The 23,722-nt window shown below is 41.8% G+C and overlaps 1 protein-coding gene across 6 annotated transcripts in view; it reads right to left on the reverse strand.

The window, feature by feature from the left end:
- Positions 1–23,722, reverse strand: part of SORCS1 (sortilin related VPS10 domain containing receptor 1) — a 576,007-nt gene that overhangs the window by 335,936 nt on the left and 216,349 nt on the right. For all 6 annotated transcript variants that reach the window (XR_015155388.1, XM_086377870.1, XM_086377867.1 and 3 more), the window contains exon 2: positions 19,553–19,620. Coding sequence is in view for 5 of the 6 variants with exons in the window: in XM_086377870.1 (XP_086233996.1) it covers positions 19,553–19,620 (68 nt within the window). In the remaining variant the exon portion in view is untranslated. The remainder of the gene's footprint in view (positions 1–19,552; positions 19,621–23,722) is intronic.

Consider the following 23,722-nt stretch of genomic DNA (forward strand, 5'->3'; position numbering starts at 1 on the left):
ATGATTAATCCAGACAGGTTTACTTCAATGACATCTTCAACAAACATGTAAATTGAGTCTGCTCTTTGAAGAATCAAAATACCTTTGACATAAGTACTCCCCCTAAAGGCAATGGCAATATTTAGCTGGTTTATACCAATAAAGTTGCAAATAAATGCTTAAAAAGGAATCAAGCTCTAATTTAAAACACCTCCTAGGCACTGCCTTATCTCATAATGTTATAGTGAGATTACCGATTATTTTATTCTGAAACCAGTCTGAGACCCAGGCCTCTGCAATTTACAGCATGTCAGTGATCTTAGTCAACATTAATTTTCTCCATCCTGATTGACATGTTTTCCTGCACACTACAAAAGGATCTAACTTTATGATTTACATGGACAGCATGACTGTGTTTCAGGACTAGAAGCAAAACAGATCACACTCTTAATGTGGATAATAAATTTGCACCATTGTTAATGTAGAAAATTCTTAGACATGACAAATGGCAAGATGGGAATACATGGTCACTGAAAGTTGCATGCCCAGAAGTTAAGTAATTGGCAATGCTAGCAAAAAACCCAGTCAAACAAACCCCAGGAAAACAATGGATCAAGTGTCATTGATTCTATGTGTCTCTCTCACATTAAAATCACTTGGGTAGCTTTTAAACTACTTATGGCCCAGGCTCAGTCCCAGAGATTCTGATTCAATTAGTCCTGGGTGAGCCCACATATATAATATTTTTAAAAGCTCCCCAGGAGATTCTAATGTACCCAGGATTAAGAGCCACTGAGTATGAAATGTACTCAGCATATTGGCAGGCCCATGATCAATAGGATAGAAACTAAAATAAATCAGTGATTCATTAATTCACAGAATCATTAAAGAAATACTTACTGAGGACTCATTATGTGGCAGGCATTGTTCTCTGCTTCAATGCTACAAGGCAAAAAAGTTGCAAACTAAATACTCTCCAGGAGTCCATTATCTAGTGAATTATAATGGTACTTGGACAGTTGCATCTGGGGTGCCCTCAGCCACAGTGTAGGAAATCACTGAATACAAGTTTTCCCCGCTCCTACTCCCAACTAGGGATAACAACATCCCTAACACCCTCAGAGCACTTTATAAAATTGCAGAGCCTGTGGGCTATCATGATACCTGGTCGTGTGTGTGCTTAGTCACTCAGTCATGTCTGCCTCTTTGGGACCCTATGGACTGTAGCCCAACAGGCTCCTCTGTCCATGGGGATTCTCCAGGCAAGAATACTGGAGTGGGATGGCATGCCCTCCTCCAGGAGATCTTCCTCCAGGGATCGAACCCAGGTCTCCTGCATTGCAGGCGGATTCTTTACCATCTGAGCCACCAAGGAAGCCCATGATATCTTGTATTTATAGTAACCTTAGATAAGGAAAGAATTTTTGGCATACCCATTTTACGGTGAGGATACTGAGGCTCTCACAGGCTTTTCAGGAAATGATCACTAATTCTTTTTCTTCTTTTCCTTTACAATCAAAAGACCTAGGTTTCAGCTATGTTTCTACCACTTAAAATATAACAGGCAAGTTCTTAAAAACATGTTTACTCTTTACAATAGCCTAATGGATAGAATCATTATCATCCCCTATATATAATATGCAAATTAAATTTCAAAGATATAAAACAATTTAGTAAAGGTCATTAATTCTCTGTTTTCTATCATTTTCACTTGGCATATAGATTCTCTAATATAATAACCATGAAATACGAGTCTTACTACCTGTAAAACCAGAGTTTACTGGCCTGTCTCCAATCAGCTAGTAATGAGCTGTGATGGACACATTTAAGGAAAAAAAAATACTTCAAGAAATGGGGGTACTAATCTCATTCACATTCCAAAATATACGAGGACATCAGCTTTAAACATGGCAAAATTTGGGGCAACAGTTCTTAGAGATATGAATGTTAAAGCTAGGTTAAATATTAGAGATCAGGTAGTACAAACTTTTCTTGTTATAAATGAGGAGTCCAAGACTCTATGAAACAAAACCATTTGCCTACGATCACACAATTAATGGCAGTGCTAAGATTAGAACACAAGACATGTTCCCACCAAATCTCAAACATGCCCAGGACATATTATTTACTTTTCATAGGATGGACCAAAGCAGTTCTCTCTCTAATAGATTTTCAATTTTGATTATATTCACAAAAGTTTGAGAAAAATTCAAGGAGATGAAGCATATTCAATTTTCATCTAGAATTTCTAACATTTCTAGAAAGTATTTTGACCCTTCAAAATTAAACTTAAGAACTGCCAGCCGATAGGCTCCATTCTTTTAAATACACACCCCTATTATCATCTGATTGGACACATCTGAATGTTAACTACCTCCTGAAAATCTGCCAAAGTGATCTTTGCCAGATGGTGCAGGAAGTCAACTATTCTTACATACTGATTCATTGCTGAAAATCTCAATTTCTGTTTATGTGTGCAGGTAGGAGGTCTGAGTGCTACCTGGGTAGATTATGGTGCTAGCTCTGCCACCTACTAGTCATTAAGCTTTTGGGCCTTGGTATCCATGATTATAGGAATTCTATTTTTTTTAGATTAAAGTATAGTTGATGTTCAATATTATATGTTAAAGGTGTACAACAAAGTGATTTGCAACTTGTTAAAGATTGTACTCCAGCTACAGTTATCCTTGTATATTCCCGTGTTGCAGCTTACTTATTATATACGTAATAGCCAGTCCCCTTCTTTTCTAAATTGTGACTTGGCCCCAGGCCATGAGTTGGGACACACGCACTTTAGTGAGCTTTTTCCTTCTTTTCACGTGGGACCTGACCAGTATCTTGTGGGCACTACTTGCATGACTTGAGCAAAACAAATAAATCACGTCCCCAGATCCAGCATCCACAAACAACACACATCTAAAAAGAAATGTACAGAAGAGACATTCAAATCTAAGCAGGAGCTTTAGTTTTGTTAGTGGATCTAACATCTGACTCTGTCTCAGACCCAGGACATCTTTCTGGTGGTCGATACTAATAACTGCAGGCACCACAGAAAGGAGAATGTATGGGAAAATGCTATTAATAAAGGACATTTACATGTAATGAGACCCTTCTATGCATCTGCAGCTTCAAATACATTTTTCCTCACAATATATCTACCTGACACGGAGGAGCAGGTGCTCCACACTGCACACTGTCCACAGTGTCCACACTGGTAAACTGGAAGCAGAGATAATGTTCAGGAATTTACTGAACTCTGATTTCCTCTGCCAGACAGATGTGGCCTTGATGATGACGGGTTTGACACAAGCCCCACAAGAAAATGGTATCTGCATTTCCTCAAGAGAAAGCGTCAAGTGCAAAGACTGTCCTTGAATATAATGAAAGGCTCAACTTTAAAAGCATTGTGGAAAATCAAACAGTAGGCCTGTCAGCCGTGCCAAGGCACAGTCCTACACAAAGTCGCTAGGAGCTCTTTGTAACCACCTTGTTTTTGGTAAAGTGCTGCCCTTGGTTAAATACAATGGAACACAATCAAATCTTCAAATAGTATATGTGTGTTCTCTTAAATCTGAAATGCTGAACTATTATCACTCCAACTGATCAGATGATGAAAAGGAGAACCAGAAATGGTAGCCTTGCCTGAGGCTTGAAGAGACTAAATAACCATCTCAGCTATCTTTCCTATAAACATAAAGAATCCATAAAGAAAGGAAGGGTAGCATTATTTCCAATGGCCATAGGGACTACTGGGTAGCAGAAAGTATCAAAGCAGTGACAAAAGCAGGCCTGGGAAGTAGAGGGAAGAGGAACCCAAGTCACAGTCTTGCTCTGCTTTAATCTACAAGGCCTATGTCAGGGGCTTACCCATCCATTTGATGTTTGCCTTTATAAACCAGAAGCTGGGCTTTCCTGGTAGTTCAGTTGGTGAAGAATCTGCCTGCACTGCAGGAGACCCCAGTTCAACTCCAGGGCTTCCCTGGTAGCTCAGCTGGTAAAGAATCTGCCTGCAATGCAGGAGACCCCAGTTTGACTCCTGGGTCAGAAAGTTCCCCTGGAGAAGGCATAGGCTATCCATTCCAGTATTCTTGGGCTTTCCCAGTGGCTGAGACAGTAAAGAACCAATCTGCAATGTGGGAGACCTAAGTTTGATCCCTGGGTTGGGAAGATCCCTTGGAGGAGGGCATGGCAACCCACTCCAGTATCCTTACCTGGAGAATCCCCATGGACAGAGGAACCTGGCAGGGTACAGTCCATGGGGTCATAAAGAATCGGACACGGCTGAGCAACTAAGCTCACACATGTTATAAACCAGAATGGTACCAGACCCTGACATTTGCCCTGCTACAGTGAATCTTTGGAATAAGAGAAGTGGCCCTGATTTTCATTTTGAATTTGTCTTTAAGAGTTATACCTAGAGAAGGTGAGAAACACAGGTGAATCAAAGGCTCTGAGTCGAGATAATAGTTGACTTCACCACCCGCAACTCCCTGATGTCACATGCTTCCTGGTGATTGGAGGAGTCATGAATCACGAGCTTATACTGCCCAGTGAGTAAGTAAGCAGGGTTTTTGTTTAAGAAGAGTTTTCCAGTTTCACAGGTACTATAAAAGTGACCTAAACAAAAATAGGGGTGGGTAAAGGCATAATACACAGATTCATGTATCATCTCAGCCCCAGAGCATCAGCCTCTGACCTCTGTAGAGCTGCCAAGAAGGGGAACTCACAGGCCAGGCCTCTATCAAGAGTGCAGCAGTAAGTACTTGGTGTCAGCAAAACTCTGCTTGCCAAGGCTACTGCAGACCAGCGCCCACTGCACCCTGGTACAAGTATAGTTTCCATGTGAAAACATCAGTTTGCTCAGTTCTGAAAACACAGGTCTTTGTGATTGTTTTCTGCGACCTCCAAAGAGGAAACATCCCATGCAATGTAGAAGAAAGAGGGTTTAAATGCTGACATGTCTGAGTCAGAAGTGATAGATTCCCACCCAGGAGAAAGGCAGCAACAGCCTGAGAAAGGGTGATCCAAGAAGCTGGATATATAGTCAATATAAGTCAGAAAACTGATATTTCAATAAATACTGATCAAATTCTAAGAGTTTTCAGACAAAAAAATTTCTTGCCTTACCAAAGAGAACGTATTCATCAACCAGTAGCTATTACTAATCTGAGTCCCCAGTTATTTCAAAGGGTATCTGTTTGGCATACTGTAATGAGTATACATTTCCCAATTAATTTGGGAAATTAATTGGAAAGTCAGGAAAGGGGGAAAGACTTTTGTGAAGTCATCTCATTTCTTTCAAACTCAAAGAGTTAAATCTAAGTTCACATTGGCTTGGCTCAGTGTTCTTATTTGAAAGAAGCAATGAAGCAGGACATTCAATGATAAATTCTTTTCAAAAAGCTCTTTTAAGTCGTGGTCCCCAGAAATGCTGGCAGAAATAAATATACATTTTTTAAAAGGGAGAAAAAAAAAAGTCCTGTGCCTTTCATGAATTGATTGCATCTCCTGCTTCTGCAAGCTAAGAAGTCATAATCCTCTGCAATCACAGATTGTTTGAAGCCAATAAACCAAAGGTGATGACCTTGCTAATACATCCCAGCAGGAGAAAGAAATAAAGCCGTGCTGAGGAATAACTCTTCAGCACACCATTTCCCTTTGGAAAGAAGAGAACAGAGCTGAAAATGCCCCAGCTTGATTTATGGATGAACAGTAGTTCAGAAACTTCACCTGAAATAAGAAAACGGGTTTCCTAAAACTCTCCAGTAGTGCTGTTTCATCCCTTGTGCCCTACGACACACAGGACGAAGTCCCCACCCCTAGGTGCCAGCTTCGTTGACACACAAGGCTTCCCCAGCTTTGGTTGGAGACCATATTGCTCTCTGATGGGGGGCCCCTATTTCCCGCAGGTGAAGTTTATTCTCTGGTGACAGCGCAGTGTTCAGGGCTCAGAATTAGGGATTCAAATGGGCTCAACATTACATTTGTTTTTAAACAACCCCCCAATGGTAGCTAAAGGAAAAGAAACTAGGAGATACTGAAAGGAAGTGAAAGTGAAAATTGCTCACCCTTTTTGACTCCATGTCCTACCCTTTTCAACTCCATGGACTAGTCCATGGAATTCTCCAGGCCAGAATTCTGGAGTTGGTAGCCTTTCCCTTCTCCAGGGGATCTTCCCAACCCAGGAATTAAACTAGGTCTCCTGCATTGTAGGCAGATTCTTTACCAGCTGATCCACAAGGGAAGCCCAAGAATACTGGAGTGGATAGCCTATCCCTTCTCCAGCAGATCTTCCCGACCCAGGAATTGAAATGGGGTCTCCTGCATTGCAGGTGGATTCTTTACCAACTGAGCTATCAGGGAAACCCCTAGGAGATACTAACAGGGATAAATTCATCTCCCCTTTACAACAATACCATCTTCCAACATACACTGAAGCATAATTACAGACAAGCCACATGGCAGTGTCAACCTACATGGCAGAATCAAATTAATATTTGTCACCTCCTTCATGTACAATGGCAATGAATGAGAGCAAGACCTGATATTTGATTAAACTACTCCTGTTACCCTTTGATTACTTGTGATATACAGTAAGCAGCAAGCTTTGCATCAATTAATTATATCCACAGATGACACAGTTCATTTGTTTCTTAAGTCTTCTCTCCCCAACTATGGCATTTGTTTTTTAAGTCGTCTCTCCTCAATCATGGCATCCACTCCCATCACTTCATGGCAAATACATGGGGAAACAATGGAAACAGTGACAGACTTTATTTTGGGGGGCTCCAAAATCATTGCAGATGGTGACTGCAGCCATGAAATTAAAAGACACTTGCTCCTTGGAAGAAAAGCTATGACCAACCTTGACAGCATATTAAAAAGCAGAGATATTACTTTGCCAATAAAGGTCCATCTAGTCAAGGCTATGGTTTTTCCAGTGGTCATGTATGGATGTGAGAGTTGGACTATAAAGAAAGTTGAGCACTGAAGAATTGATGCTTTTGAACTGTGATGTTGGAGAAGACTCTTGAGAGTCCCTTGGACTGCAAGGAGATCCAACCAGTCAATCCTAAAGGAAATCAGTCCTGAATATTCATTAGAAGGACTGATGTTGAAGCTGAAACTCCAATACTTTTGCCACCTGATGCGAAGAACTGACTCATTTGAAAAGACTCTGATGCCGGGAAAGATTGAAGGTGTGAGGAGAAGGGGACGACAGAGGATGAGGTGGTTGGATGGCATCACCGACTCGATGGACATGAGTTTGAGAAAGCTCTGGGAACTGGTAATGGACAGGGAAGCCTGGCATGCTGCAATCTCTGGAGTTGCAAAGAGTCAGACACGACTGAGCGACTGAACTGAACTAACTGAACTTCCCAATCTATTGTCCTGGTGCTCTTTTTACTGAACAACTACTATGGGCCAAGAACTATACCTGGTGCTATGGATACAAAGGTTAATAACGTAATAGGCAACCTTCAAGATGGTCCCTGTAAGGAGAATAAATATACAGAAAGTACTAACGACTCAAAGTAATACATCAAAAAAGGAAAATATGTACAACAGAAAGAGTACGTGAGCAGTGATTTATTCTGTGTGGAAGGTGCTGGTCAAGAAAGGGATCACACAAGAGATGGTCCCTCTGGGGTTCAAAGCCAGGCTCTGGAGCCAGACTGCTTGAATTCAGATCTCTTCTCTACTGCCTAGTATTCTTGTGACTCTGAGCAGTATCCTTATCTTGACCCAGAGGGATGGTATGGGGAGGGAGGAGGGAGAAGGGTTCAGGATGGGGAACACATGTATACCTGTGGCGGATTCATTTTGATATATGGCAAAACCAATACAATATTGTAAAGTTAAAAAATAAAATTAAAAAAATATTTAAAAAATAAAAAAATAAAATGTGTATAATGATATAACCAAACTTGGATGGTACTGAGAAGATTCACTTATGGTTAATACATATAAAGTTCTTAGAGGAGTGTCTTTATTGTTGTTCTTGTCACTAGGTCGCGTCAGACTCTCTGCGACTCCATGGACTGTAGCCCACCAGGTTCCTTTGTCCATGGGATTTCCCAGGCAAGAATACTGGAGTGGGTTGCCATTTCCTTTCCCAGGGGATCTTCTCGACCCATATCTCTTGCATCTTCTGCACTGGCAGGCAGGTTCTTTACCAGCTGAGTCTAACACATAGTAAATCATCTGTATAAATGGCTACCATTATTATTTATTAGACAAATAGCCTAAAGGGAAAAGGCATTTCAGATGAAAAAGGAAAGACCATAGAAGTACAAGATCTAAGATTTTTATTGGTTTTAGATTATTTACTTTATTTACTGTGTGATTAGTAAGTGATGCACATTTTTTTAATATAAGTGTCACTGTAATTCTACTAGATAAATACTACTGCATCCCCTTTTATGATGAGAAAATGAAGCAGAGGTTAGAAAACTTCCCCATCATCTCAGAGCTAGTTAGTGGACAGAGCCTGGATTCATGTCTTGGCATCCGATGCTTGAGCCCAAGTGCTGACCTGTTTACGGACAGCCTTCCAAGGGCACATGTTGTTTGGCAGAACCCACACGTAGTTCACCATGTCTGGAACACATAATGAGCTTCCTTTATTGAGAATTCTACTAAATGGAGTGATCAAAGTCAAGGACCATAAATACCTAACAGGATAAAAACGAGAAGCCAAGGTCAACTGAGAGTCCAGAAAATTAAATTCTGAAAAGCAGACTTTAATATCAAAGAAGCACATTTTTGGCATGGGCTCCAGAGCAAATTGTGATAAGAAGAAAAAAGTAACCAGAAAGGAAACCAACATCACTTCAATGTGATATCTAGGCTGGCACTATTTTCTTAAAGGCATCACGGTGGCTACCAGACATGGTCCACAAGTCTTAGCCTTGGAGTCAGCAGCTCCCCAGAGAAAAATCTAATATAACTCAACCAGAGAAGGCTGCCCGGTGTTTCCCCACAATGTGCGTTTTCGCTCAGAATGTTGGGGGCCTGATAAACAGATCTAGCTGTTTCATATACACGTGGAGAAATAGCAGCTCCTTCTCCTACAGATCTGGGTGGATTTCTTAACAGTATCTTTTAAGAAAATATTTTTCTGATTAACACCATCTTCTCTTACCAGGTCCTTTTCACAGAGTCCCCTGGAAGCTAGATACAGTCTAAGTTTAATATTATAAAAAGTCTGGATATTATTTCTTCAGTGTTCTTTAGGCTTTTAGACATGCTTGGATTGGGAGGGGGAGGTCCTACTATTCACTCTTTGTCCTCTCCCAACTCCCAGCTTCACTTTCTTCTCTGTTTGGCACAGATCCCCTCATCTACCACTCACTGCCCCCAACCATCTTGCTGTCCTGTCCTCTAACACTGCTCCAGAAAAACACAACCAAGTGCCTTCTTGAGGATGACCCCTGCTCACTGGAGTGAAAACAGCCACACTGACCCCTAGGCCGTGGCCCCAGCTGGGCTCTCAGCATCACCCAGAGCTACCCCTGCTTTCCCTGAGTAGGCCTTCCTCATGGCTCCTTAGCAGCTGCTCCAAACCACCTGGCTTCCCTTCTTGCTAAAAGAGAAGCAATGCTCCTGCTCTGGTCTACTCCTCATCCACCTTGATCACCATAGCTGGATTACCCGCCCCCCAACCATAGAAGCTCCAAATCCATATACTCTCTGCCGCTCAATCCTGGACCAGTTTTACTCCCTCCTAAGTTCTACATTTTTAATCTCTTTCCATGGATTCAACCCCCATAAAACAGGGTTGTCCTCACTTACGGAAAGGAAGATATGCCTTTAGTCTATGACCTCTTTTATATTTTTATATGTCTTCCTTTATGTCCCTTCAAATCTTCTTCCTTGAAAGAGTTGCCTCCATATCCTTTTCTCCTTCACTAAGAGAAAGTGCTCAGGAGTTGTCAACAGAGCAGATGTATGTAGTAAATAACCTCGCCACCCACTGGACTATCCAAGACCAAGGCAAGAAAACCATGTCTCCCTTTCACCTTCTCCCTCATCCAAATGGCCCTATTCATTTTCACTTTAAAAGATTTATTGAAATCACCACCACTACCCACTTCCATACCTCATATTCCTTTCCTTCGTGGCCTAAAATAAGTCAATCCCTTCTCAGCTCCTCTGATACCACTGACTGCTATTCCCACGGTCACCAGTTTTGTTGTTTCCCAAGTGAAATTCTCAACAGGACACCATGATTCATTTATTTTCCTAAAATTCACACTTCATCAAGTTTCCCTCTTGCCCCAAACCAAAAAAATGATACTTCAATGGGGATAAATATCAGAATAATTAGCACAGAAAAATATGAATTACCCCACTTCTATTTTTCCAAAATCATCTCCAAACATCCTCTCCATACACAGAATATATTCCAATATTACACACATAGAGTATATTCCAATCTTGTACAGTTTCCTCAATATGCCAGACTATCATCACTTAAAGGTGCTTAGAATACAGTATATTCTCAGTAAATAAACAGCCCCATTTACTAGTGTGATTCTTACTTGTTCCTCAAGATTCAAATCAGATATCCTTTCCCTTCTTCAACCTGGGTCATATTACAATACCTCTATTATGACATTTGATGCACTAATTTCTCATTTATTTATCTCTCTCCCACTGTGAATTCCTTAAGAGCACAATCAAATCTTTTATGTATCTGGATTCACACAATTTACCATGATTCTAGGCATGTATTTACTTACACATTCAATGAATTGAGAAATCTCACTTGAATGTCTGTCTACGGGCCATGCACTTTCCTTGGCGTTTGAAATACAATTGAAATACTGGTGGCATCGGCCACTGAATAAATGATAACTAGAATCATTAGACATCAGGACACACAGTAAATGAAAGGAACAAAGAGCTATGGTAAAAAGAAACAAGAGTCTCCTTTTAATAAGTGGGCACCGATAAGTTTTTAAAAATAAGATGGTATTCAGGTTGAGACCTAAAAAATGATGACAAGCTAGTCATGTTGACTGAATAATGAGATTGTATGCTGGTGAAAGGTAAGAATTTAATTGTATCTTGGGTATCTTTTGACCTTCCTTGTACCCAGGGCAGAGCTCTAGACCCAAAGAACATCCACTGCCCCTGTTTACTTACTTATTAATGATAAGCTCAAGTTTTGACTTCAAAGGACAGAACAAAGCATCAAGTGAGGAAGAAATTCCTTTGAGAGGTTATGAGGATATGGAAGGATTGGGTTCCTATTGGAATTGGATGGTGGTGACCTCAATCTCAAGGGACAACATAGATGTTAGGATTCCATCATGTACTGTTCAATGGCAAGGTAGGAAAACCAAAACTGACATCCGAAACCACTTTCTGAGTTTATAACCAGACTTGATATTGGAATGCCAGTTGTTCTGCATTTGCTTTACTCTTTCCTAAGGTCACACTGATAAAATTACTACACCCTCAGGGCAATGATAGCTTTTGTGTGTATCTCATCTATTACTTACTAAAAGGAGAAGTGGAGAACTCAGCATAGCCAATCACCAAGGCAAATGAGAAGTGAAAACATGCGATCTGAGTCCAGACCCTCACAGACATCTCAGGAAAGCCAACAGCATCTTTGGGCAGAACTCAGCCAGATCCCTACAGAAATAGGAGGTATGCAGGAAGATTTTGACAACCTCCAATGTGCATGCCTAGTGTTCGATGGATATTAGTGGATTCCCTGACTTGAATCTGGACTCTTCACACTTGGTACTGCCTGTGTTCTTACTCTTTGAGTGCAATGCAGTGATATTTCACAAGGTCATGTAGCACATTATTGAAAACAGTATTTCCTATACGGAAGGCTTGAGTTTAAAAATTTAGGATTAAATAAGTACACAGCACAGATCTGACTTTCAGAGAAGACCCTGAACCAATACTCAACATACTATTTCTAAGCAAAAAAAACAAAAAAACAAAAAAAGATAATACATGTGAAGTTATATTTCAGGTGCCAAGTGAACAAAAATAAGTAAGAGACAGTCACAGTCTTTGAGTTTCCAGGCTAGTGTGGAAATAAATGAACATGGACAATAACGTGTGCATAACTTTGGCACTGCATTTGTCACACTTCTATGATCACCCAGTGAGTGTCTGCCGTTCACTAGTTTTGAATTTCTTTATGAAACAAGCAATCTGTTACTCCTAGTGTCTACCTAGCACAGTGCCTGGCATAAAAAAGGGGGCTGCTGCTGCTGCTGCTGCTAAGTCTCTTCGATCGTGTCCGGCTCTGTGAGACCCCATAGACAGCAGCCCACCAGGCTAGTAGATGTTTATTAAAACAAACCAAATAAATATACACCTGATAACCATTTATATAATACATTCAGGATTACTGAGGAAGAAGCAATTACCTTTGCTTAGAAAGAGAGGAGAGATGGAGACAGGGGTTCAAGAGTGTCACAGACCAATACACATATGAAAAGATACTCAGTGTCACTGGTAGTCACAGAAAATCCCTTTAAACACTGCAATCAAGACATCATTTTCACTAAACAGACAGCAAAATTTTAAGTATAAAAAATAGCCAGTTCTGGTGACATTATAGGGAAATGTACAGTCTCTTGTTGCCTGTGGGTATATGAATTATCCCATCCATCTTGGAAAGTAATCTCAGGTATCTGTTAACACTATAAATGCATTAGGTTTTGAAACAGCAATACAACCTTTAGGACTCTAGAGTAATTTACAGAGATAAAATTAGCAGAATGTAAGAACATGTTTACAAACATGCTGATTGAAGCACTATATGTAATAAATAGGGCTTCCCTGATGGCTCCGATGGTAAAGAATCTGCTTGCAATGTAGGAGACCTGGGTTTGATCCCTGGGTAGGGAAGATCCCCTGGAGAAGGGATTGGCTGCTCACTCCAATATTCTTGCCTGGAGAATCCATGAATAGAGGAGCCTGGTGGGCTACAGTTCATGGGGTCACAAAGAGTTGGACACAACTGAGGGGCTAACACACACATATGTAATAGTAATATTGTAGAAATTAGAATAAAAATCAAATAAAAAGGCATAGAGAAGCAGTGTAGCTTGGACTTAAGAGAGCACACCCAGGATCCAGCTCACACTCACCAACTGCATGACCATTGGGCCCAGTACTTAATTTTTCTAAGCCTCAGTTCTCCCATCTGTAAACCTGGGATACTAGTAATTTTCACTTTAAAGGGTTTTTATGAAGGTAAAAAAGCACTGAGAACACTTCTTGGCTCAAAAGAAGCACTACATAAGTTAATTAAGCATGCAGTAGTTAAATTCAGTATACAACATCCGTACTAATTGATGCTTATAAACCTGACCTATTTTTCTTAATGTATTCGTCTGGACGGACACTCATGACTCACTGGTAAGTGAAAATAACAGGTTGTCAGAGTCCTGTGAATAGTTACTCCTATTTGCTCAAACAAACAAAAAAAGTGGTCTTGATATGTGTATATATCTCCTGGTATTTTTGAGTCTGGTCACAATGATGCGGACAGAATCACCCAAAATGCTTAGCATCACTGACCTCAGGGAAGCTGAATCTGTGTGAGAAGGAAAAGACTAACAATTCTTCTGCCTCTAACTGTATGGTTTATTATAATGAGCACACATTCCTTTTGATTTCTTAAAAACAATAAGATTAAAAACTGAATTTGTAAGCCCAGGAACTACAAGTAGCTCTCTATGACACAAATACATTGGGTGGGAATAGGAGTTATTAAGTCAAAGGAGTCCAGACTCCCAAGGCACCTCCTGATCCGGCTGGGGAGCCTGACTCTCTCCTGGGGGCCATTAGGCAGGCACTAAACACTTGCAACACAGGGATGATTAACATCACTGGACTTGTGTGACATGAAGAGCCCTCTTACACAGAAATTTCACACTCTAGCTTTATTCGATTTTTCTTTTTCAGGATGTATAGGGCGTGTGTGTGTGTGTGCGCGCGCTTGCGCATTTGCGCACGCCCGCACTCTCAGTCATGTCCAACTCTCTGTGATCCCATGGATTGCAGCCCACCAGGCTCCTCTGTCCATGGAGTCCTGGAGTAGGCTGCCATTGGCAGCACTTGCATTGGCCAGGGGCTTCCCAGGTAGCTCAGTGCTAAAGAATCCACCTGCCAATGCAGGAGCCTCAAGAGACACAGGTTCAATCCCTAGGTTGGGAAGATCTCCTAGAGAAGGAAATGGCAATCCACTTCAGTATTCTTGCCTGGAAAACCCCATGGACAGAGGAGCCTGGTGGGCTACAGTCCATGAGGTCACAAAGAGTCTGATCTGACAGCACACCCACATATCCCTGTTCTAAATCTTTGTATCTGTAACTGACTGAAAGCTGAATTGTGTGGCAAAACATCCTTCCAAGCTGAGTCTAACAGCCTATTCATGTCACTCTCTGCTTTTCCCCTGGAGGAGGAGTGGGAAGGAAGAGACTTCCAGCTAGTGGGAATTATCCACAGGGTTGGCCGAAAGTCAGCATCTTCAGGTCAGCTTCTGTCAGCCTGAATCCCTGGAGTTCTCCAGGAAGTACTAGCTGCAGCCAACCCCACACAGAAGCTGCCTCAAAGCCCTCTGCAGCATTCTCTCCACAAAGATGTGATGGGGACGCTTCTCTTGACAGTCGCTGTAACACCCAACATGAAACAAAGCAACTCAGGTGACAAGGAAACAGGGCTGGCTCCCAGTGCTGAATCAAATGACCTGATCCATTTCCCCACTTTAACCTTCGTTCCACAAAAGCAGGAACTGCTGCTTGAGTCGTCCATAATAGTGGAGATCTTTTCATAAGCTTATGTTTCATGTGGATCGGAAAATAGGACAGCAGTGAATTTGAGCATCAGTCAGGCCGGGCAAGCTCTACAACAGGCCCTTGGTAGGCTGTGCGTCCCTTTAAGAGAGTACACCTTTAGGCCCTTCGCAACTGCCTGAGGCTTTCTCACCAGCTAAGCCTCTCAGCAGAGTGCTGATTACCCTGGCACAGGGATTAATACATTTCTTCTCAAGAGATACTGTATCTAGATTTTGACATTTTATTTATCTCAACCTTTAAGCTTATCTTGCTTCAATATGGTAAAACCACCAGCTCTACCAAGTCTCACAGCTTAATCCTCTGGAAAATGAAGAAGATCCTGAGGTGTAATTAATTGTTCTGGGGCAGATCATCCCCTTTGCCTCTCAGTTTGACTCCTGGAGTGAAGGACCACACAAAACAAAACAAAATCAACAACCAGCTCCAGGATTAAGGTGTAATCAATGACAAGACCAACTGGGAGCCGAACCTCATTAATTTGGAAGAGTGGCATCTTGCTCCGTCAGCCTAGGTTTGTTGATTAGCAAGGTTGAAAACCCTAGAACACCAGTGCAAGGTCAGCTGTTTTTCTGGCTTCTTTCCTACCCTAACACCCTGGAGGCATCTGCCACTTGCCCTTTTGGGACTACGCAGCTGGTAAAAGTCATAAAGAATACAGGCTCAATCAGAAAGTCCATGTATCTGTTTGCTGGACAAGAAACCATTTCCCTGTTGCGCAGTATTTTTCTGGAATAGGGAAAATGCTGTTCAAAATGTTATAATGCTTTGAAAACTCTGATTTTAAGATAAACAGATAGATAATAATCATATATGTATGTATGATTAAAATGTTGTTTGTTTAGGTACAGCAAGATCTACCCGAAGGCAGACAGGACTCTAGATGATCAATAAGCAGTGAAATGAATGAAGTTTATTAACTAATGTGCCTGTAAGTGTGTGGGCTATTATTTACAAATTGTGTGACCTTGGCATACTGTAAAAATGAACTAGGAGGATGCAATAATGCATGTCAAGCACTGAACTTAGAGCCTGATCAAAGTTAACTTTTATTATTGTTGTCATTATTTTCATTAGCAAAGTATCACTGCCATTACCATGAAACCAGAAAGGTGTTGGGTTTAAGGACATAAAGTCTAGTTGCAAAGAGAAAATACAAGCATGAGCAAAGTAAAGAAGCAACACTTATCTCATATCTTTATGCTAACACTTAATATTTGTATGACAGTTTGTCTATTTACATTAGATTAAACACATTCTGGGATCTGGCAGCTCCGGGTGCTGTGTAAGGACCTTATTCAATGTAATTACACAAGGCAGATTACAGACAAGTACAGTTCTCTCTCATTTTAACTGTCCATAGAGCTTAGCCTCTCTAAACAACGAAGTCCTAGAAGGCAAAGCCTATATGCTGTGGATCTGTGTATTTAATCACCCTCCCTTTCCCAGACAAGAACAATACAAGGCCTAGAGGAGTTAATCAATTCATCTGTGTTGAATAAATGAGTGAGAAACAGAGTTGTATGTTCGTGACCATGCAGTAGAGATAAAATTGTAGTACTTCCTAGCCTGTCCAAAACCAGATATTTATTGAGCATTATCTATGTGCTATGTCCTGAATCCAGTGCCGTGAGTGCCATGAGAATTTCTAAAATATGGTCTGTGCCCCTAGTAAACCCCCAACTGTAGGCATAGGCAGGTTTTCTGAGAAGAAAGTACAAGCTTGTGCAGGAGAAAATGAGCCAACGCCGAGCAGTCTAGTCTCCTTCAGTAGGACTGAATTAGAAGACACAGGGCCCTGAGGACCTCATTTCCTGGTCCCCATTCTTGACCCATCCAGGCCTGTCCCTGTCCTAAGTTAACACCCAGAAAAGGCTCCCTAAAGACTGAATATGGGTACCATAAGCCACTCAAAAAATGCAGCCCTGAAATGCAACTAGGAAGTTTTATAAATAATTTTTCTTTCTCCTTTCCTCTTCTCTAAATTATATTTTAACTCAAGCATGTAGTCTCCTATAAAGTATTAAAATGAGCAGTTGCAATAGAATAGAACACCCACAGTAATAATTTGCCACATATGACATGTAGAACATGACAAAACATGCAGAACATGATAAGACATGTAGAACATGGCATATGAGGCAAATGATTACTTTGGGTATGTTAGAAAAGCAAATATATATGCGTATATACACATACATATTATAGGTACACATGCATATATATGGGGCTTCCCTGGTGGCTCAGCTGGTAAGGAATCCGCCTGCAAAGAGGGAGACCTGGGTTCGATTCCTGGGTTGGAAAGATCCCCTGGAGAAGGGAAAGGCTACCCACTCCAGTATTTTGGCCTGGAGAATTCCATGGACTGTATAGTCCATGGAGTTGCAAACAGGCGGAGATGACTGATCTACTTTCACACATATGCATATAGGTTTCCTAGGAGGCTCAGATGGTAAAGAATCTGCCTGCAATGCAGGAGACCCGAGTTTAATTCCTGGGTCGGAACAATCCCCTGGAGGGGGGCATGGCAACACACTCCAGTATTCCTGCCAGGAGAATTCCATGGACAAAGGAGCCTGCAAAGAGTCAGACACAACTGTGCGACTAACACTTTACTTTTTCATGCATGTGTGTATATGTGTATGTATGTATATGTGTGTTTTTATGAATGTGTGTGTGTTTGTGTACATATACGTATATATTCTCCAGTGAAATTGGTTCTAAGATGGAAAAGTAAGCAGGTCACTCTTGCCACACTTTCCCAAGCTAAAGCCCACAGAGTTTGCTCCCTCAGAAGGGAGGTCTGATACCGCTAGAATGAGATATCATTTTTATTTCACTAACCTGATTCCTTAAGATCAGAAAAGAATAGTCCTCCTAGACTGGGGCATCAGTAATAGTGCCCCAACAGAGAGAGAGATGCGTGCTGGACGTGTGCTTCTGCAGTCCAGGACAAGCTGTTCCTCATATCCCTCCAGAGTGCCCTTCCTAGGACTATTCAGAGTGACAGTTATGGCTGCTCTGCCTCTATCCCACGGAAACAGAACTGCACATCTTTTAATTTTCTAATACACCAATAACACTTTAGATGGCAGATGCACCACAGAGTAAAAGCTGGCTTTTATTTTCATTTATGCACATACATTAGAGAAATTGATCAAGGAAGCATAAGCTTACTCAGAGATGCTGACAAACAGGTACTGAATTTAAACAATACAGCAGGAGTCAGGCCCTTAATGTATTAAAGAACTGTACTTTTAGAGGCTCCTACCAAACCTCCTACACTTGAATTCAGTTACATAAATTTCCTTGGGACAGAAACTCTGCATAATTGGCCTCTTCATCGGGAAAAGAGCTCACTAATTGAAATGCCTGACAACAAATAAAATAACAGAATCTAGCCTTTTCTTTAGTATAGTAGGGCTCTCCCAGAGCATAGGACAACTTATTTGGAGCTTCTTATACATGGTGTCAAGTCTAATAAAAAATAGACATCAAGTGAAAATGAAATTTAATGAACAATCTTCTTGTGGGGTCTGGTACATTCTTTTGGGGTGTCTATTCAATCCATGAGCCACCTCTTGTATGACCACCACATTCCCCAACAGAGGAAGGCCCTACAACCAAACTGCTACCATGAAAATCAGCTTTCCCTCCCCAGCCACTGTCGAGTGTACTGGGAGCAGGGGGAACAGCTGTCAAATAGGGTGACTGGAGTCTTTCTCCCTAGACCTCAGCATTGAGACTCAGAGCCAGCAGCCAGTCTCTCCTGGTCTTGAGAACTGAGTTAATGGAACCTCCCACTGATCTTATGTGGTCACTACTAAGTTTGGTCTGTCCAGACCACTCCTGCCTTTGTGTGTGTGCATGTATGTAAAAGAGTCCATGTGTCTATGTATGAATTTCATCTCTGAAGTCTGTCTCCATCCTTTCAGGCTCAGGGATCATCATGTGATCCAGACCTGGCCAATTAGAGAAGGCTCTCTCTGAGACTTCAGGGACTAGTTCGGGTTTGAGCACATGACCCAGGCTACTGGAGAAGAGCCAAAGAGGAATGAGATAAATCAAGCAGATTTTTTTAAGAAACAAAATGAAACAAGAGAATGTATAGTTTTCAAGAATAAAGGAGGACAGAATAACTGTCTGGGTATCCGAGGACTTGCTTTTGTGCCAAATCCAATGAGTTAGTCTACCCTCTTAAAGGATTTGTTCATCCATTTGAAAAATCACTCACTATACACTTTATATATATATATATATATATGGCCCAGTAGTGTGAATCCCACGCATGCATGTGTGTGTGCACACCTCTGTGCTGCAGAACCACAGAAAAGCAGCTGTGAAAGTGTTGCCCTGGGAGCCTGCCTGGGTTTTTCAGGCCTTGAGTTATACTGATCCCCTCTGCAAAGACATCCTTATTCTTTCATTTCCACCCCAATAAGCTCACGATTGGTGAGAACTATGGGAACCAACATCCATAAAGACAACCTAATGAACACCTTAGCAAAAAGACTTCTGACCAAAAGAAGAGGTCTATACAAAGAAAGGATCTGGCCCTTCTGGTAAAAACAACAACAAAAACCCTACCCATGGTTAGGAAAACAAAGAGCAGACAGAGAAGAAAGGGTACACATAACCAGAAACCTTCTCACTAGGAAACAGGGGTGAGGAGGGAGCAGCCTGGCCGAGGGCATCATGTTGAAATAAGACTGTAACTGTTAGCTCAATTTCCTTACCTCCAAAGCGAGCTCTCAGTGATGCTCCCCAGGTTATAGTCAAACAGCTTTGTCAAAATGAGAATCACCTGAAGGCAAAAGAAGACATCACGGTTAGTTTCAAACAATTACAATTTCATAGAACTGAAATGGCCCAAGGGAGGACTTAGAATTCCTTTAACTGGTGCTTAACATAATTGAATGAATTGTTGCAGCATCCACTTACACTGATTGGGGAAGGGTTTACCAGTGCCTGGGCTTTCCTTGTGGTTCAGCTGATAAAGAATCCGCCTGCAATGCAGGAGACCTCGGTTCAATCCCTGGGATGGGACGATCCCCTGGAGACGGGAAAGGCTACCCACTCCAGTATTCTGGCCTAGAGAATTCCATGGACTGCATAGTCCATGGGGTTGCAAAGAGTCGGACACAACTGAGCAACTTTCACTTCAGTTGTCAGTGCCTTCCCTTAAACAGCTAAAACTGGACCCTGGGTCCTAGAGCTTACAGAATTTAGGTATCTCTTTATAAGAAACAAAACACAAAGTCATGAGTTCCGATCTGCACAGCCTGGGAAAGGGTCTGTGTAATTAACACTGAAACTTAAGCTTTATTTGCTTCTCGGCAAATCTTCCTATAATTTTAACTTGTTGCTTTTCTTCAACCTCATTCAGAGGAACCCAAACAATTTAGCTCATTCTTTCAGAATTCAACACCTCTTAAGCATTTACTAGGAGCCCAGAATTTTGCCTGACACCAGAAAAGAACATAAATACAGATAAGGCCTGGTGGACTGGGACACACCAGAACTCACGCCCATCATGGCAGCATCAGAAAGCGGCTGCCTTTGTTGCCGGCAGCCCTGACCTAGCTCTGCCTGGTTAAGTGAAGCGTAGGAGTGCCACGACACTGGGGAAGATTCAACAGAGCAGCGTGTTTCTAACCATGGATGGTCTCAGCCCTTATTTGCTCTCCTTACATAATGAGAAGAGCCTAATAGCTCTGCCTTGTTTTCTGTTGAGGTTCGTATTTCTCTCTTGATAGTCATAACCTAGAACATTCGGCCCAGTCCTGTTGTTTCCAGCTTAGCATAAAAATGTTGACATTGATTTTTGGATTTCCTCTGAAGGCCAAGGGATCAGTTGTAGCCACAGTGAGCACAGAACGGTCTAACCTTGAATTCCAAGCCAGCAAGCTACCAAGGAGCTGCTGAATCCTTCATGGTTCTACTCTGCTAGCACAAGGCTTGCTTTACTGAAGACACAGGCACCAGTGAGAGGATTCTGATCACTTCTTTCACAGCAAGCGAACTGGAACTCCATGCCTTAGGTTTGTTCCAACTTCAAGGGGATGAAGGACCACGGTCACCCCAAAACAGGCACAAATCTGAGGACCTGAGCTCTAAGGCCACCCCTCTCTTTAACCACTGCACAGACTTCCTTCAAGGATCTGTTCAAAACTGACTTTCTTAGCAAAATGTGAGCATGTGCGAGGTGCTGGGTGCCCTATGGGCATGTCAGATGGCAGGCCTGCGGTGGGGGCATATGCTTAACAGATCCGTGTGCCAAATAAGTTGCTCTAAGTGCTAAATTTCAATCACCGCCATCCCAGGAACGCTGATCAGCGACAGCGGGGTGGCTGTTTGTTTGAAGACACAGAGATGTCGTTGCTCTACCTCGGTATGATTTTGCAGAACAGGCCTACAAATTCCCCACCAAGAAAACGGGGGTGTGGGCATAAAGCGTTTCTCGGTAGTTGCTCTCTTGATACAAGACGGCAGTAAACTAAATAATGAAGTTCAGCCGGCCACAAACTGCATTTCCCATCCATCTGATGAGGGAAGCCACTGGAGCCCCAGAGAAGGAACCTTTTTAACCCAGCATGTAACAGTGTGGAGCCGCTCACATGCACACGCAGAAGCTGTTTGAGCAATTCACAGGCAGGTGGGCAGGGAGGTAAAAATCCACTCCCTGATTCTTCTTGCTGGGCTAGTAAAATGAAAATGCCAGTGATACACTCAGGCAGCTTGTCAATACTGCACCAATACTTTATGGCATTTCAAAGCATATCTGCTTGAATCAATCTAATCTTTCGTTTTCAGAATGAAAGCAAGAAAGAAGGGAGAACTGCTAACCTTTAGTTATGCTTCAATCGATTATTTGAAGTTTCTTTTCCCCTCTGTTTTTCCCCTTTTCTATCTACATGGATTATTCACCACCTTACTCCTGAATGATGATATGTCACTATATAAGGTTGATTTGTTATTGTTTGTTTTTCTGTTATGGTTAATTATCAATACTGTTTTATAGAATTAGCATCTGTTAAAGGGCCACAGCCAAAACTACCACCATTAGATGAGTAAAAGAGGTTAACACAATTGTCCATCTATTCTAGTTTTATTGTCTATCATTTCTGTGTATTTTTCAAATAAAACAAAAAACACTGGAACCTATTAATCAAGTAAAACATATGTACTTAAAAATACATATAAATGGTCATTTACTTTTATTCATTTGGTAAATACTTTTAATGTACAGATTTAATTCCAAGTTCAAGTATATAGCATTTAAGTATAAATTCCAGTCAATGTGATCAAGGCTGATTTGATAAATATTGGGTTTGACCAAAAAGTTTGTTAGGGAAAAACCCAAACCCATGTCCACTGAGTCAGTGATGCCATCCAATCATCTCATCCTCTGTCGTCCCCTTCTCCTCTTGCCTTCAATCTTTCCCAGCATCAGGGTCTTTTCCAATGCATCAGCTATTCACATGAGGTGGCCAAAGTACTGGAGTTTCAGCTTCAACATCATTCCTTCCAAAGAACACCCAGGACTGATCTCCTTTAGGATGGACTGGTTGGATCTCCTTGCAGTCCAGGGGGTTCTCAAGAGTCTTCTCCAACACCACAGTTCAAAAGCATCAATTCTTTGGCACTCAGCTTTCTTCACAGTCCAACTCTCACATCCATACATGACCACTGGAAAAACCATAGCCTTGACTAGACGGACCTTTGTTGGCAAAGTAATGTCTCTGCTTTTTAATATGCTGTCTAGGTTGGTCATAACTTTCTAAGGAGTAAGTGTCTTTTAATTTCATGGCTGAAGTCACCATCTGCAGTGATTTTGGAGCCCCCAAAAATAAAGTCAGTCACTGTTTCCACTGTTTCCCCATCTATTTGCCATGAAGTGATGAGACCAGATGCCATGGTCTTCGTTTTCTGAATGTTGAGCTTTAAGCCAACTTTTTCACTCTCCACTTTTACCTTCATCAAGAGGCTTTTTAGTTCCTCTTCACTTTCTGCCATAAGGGTGGTGTCATCTGCATATCTGAGGTTATTGATATTTCTCCCGGCAATCTTGATTCCAGCTTGTGCTTCTTCCAGCCCAGCATTTCTCATGATGTACTCTAAAGTTAAACAAGCAGGGTGACAATATACAGCCTTGACATACTCCTTTTCCTATTTGGAACCAGTCTGTTGTTCCATGTCCAGTTCTAACTGTTGCTTCCTGACCTGTATACAGGTTTCTCATGAGGCAGGTCAGGTGGTCTGGTATTCCCATCTCTTTCAGAATTTTCCACAGTTTATTGTGATCCACACAGTCAAAGGCTTTGGCATAGTCAATAAAGCAGAAATAGATCTTTCCGGAACTCTCTTGCGTGGCCTCTCCTAATTATTTTGCTCATGAGTAGCAACGCAGCGGGTAGCAGCAGTGGACTAAGACGCTTTCCTGAAGGAGTTTAGTAAGCTTTCTGTTCTTCTTAAACTATGAATTTAGGGTAGCTCTTAGGCTTCCCAGTTGGAGCTCATGGTAAAGAACCTGCCTGCCAATGCAGGAGACCCAGGTTCGATCCCTGGGTCAGGAATATGCCCTGGAGAAGGGTATGGCAACCCATCTCAGTATTTTTACCTGGAGAATCCCATGAACAGAGGAGTCTGGTAGGCTACAGTCCATGGCGTCACAAGAGTCACACATGACTGAAGTGACAGCATGCTGCTTGCTGGGAGAACCAGTGGACACTTAGGGAGATCTGAGTCCCTCTAGGACACCTGGCCTGGCCACTGACCTTCACCTCATCTCTCCCTCATCCCTGAGAAATCTTAGAATTTCTAAGTAGGACATGTCTCCTCATTTTTTCATTTTTCAGTTATGAATGCTTTTTAATCTTTTTTTTTTTCCTTGCTCTGTGTCCAAC

This window comes from Bos grunniens, chromosome 26 (genome assembly GCF_055505025.1).
Source record: "Bos grunniens cultivar Pamir isolate PY7600 chromosome 26, Bosgru_T2T1.0, whole genome shotgun sequence".
Lineage (NCBI taxonomy): Eukaryota > Metazoa > Chordata > Mammalia > Artiodactyla > Bovidae > Bos > Bos grunniens.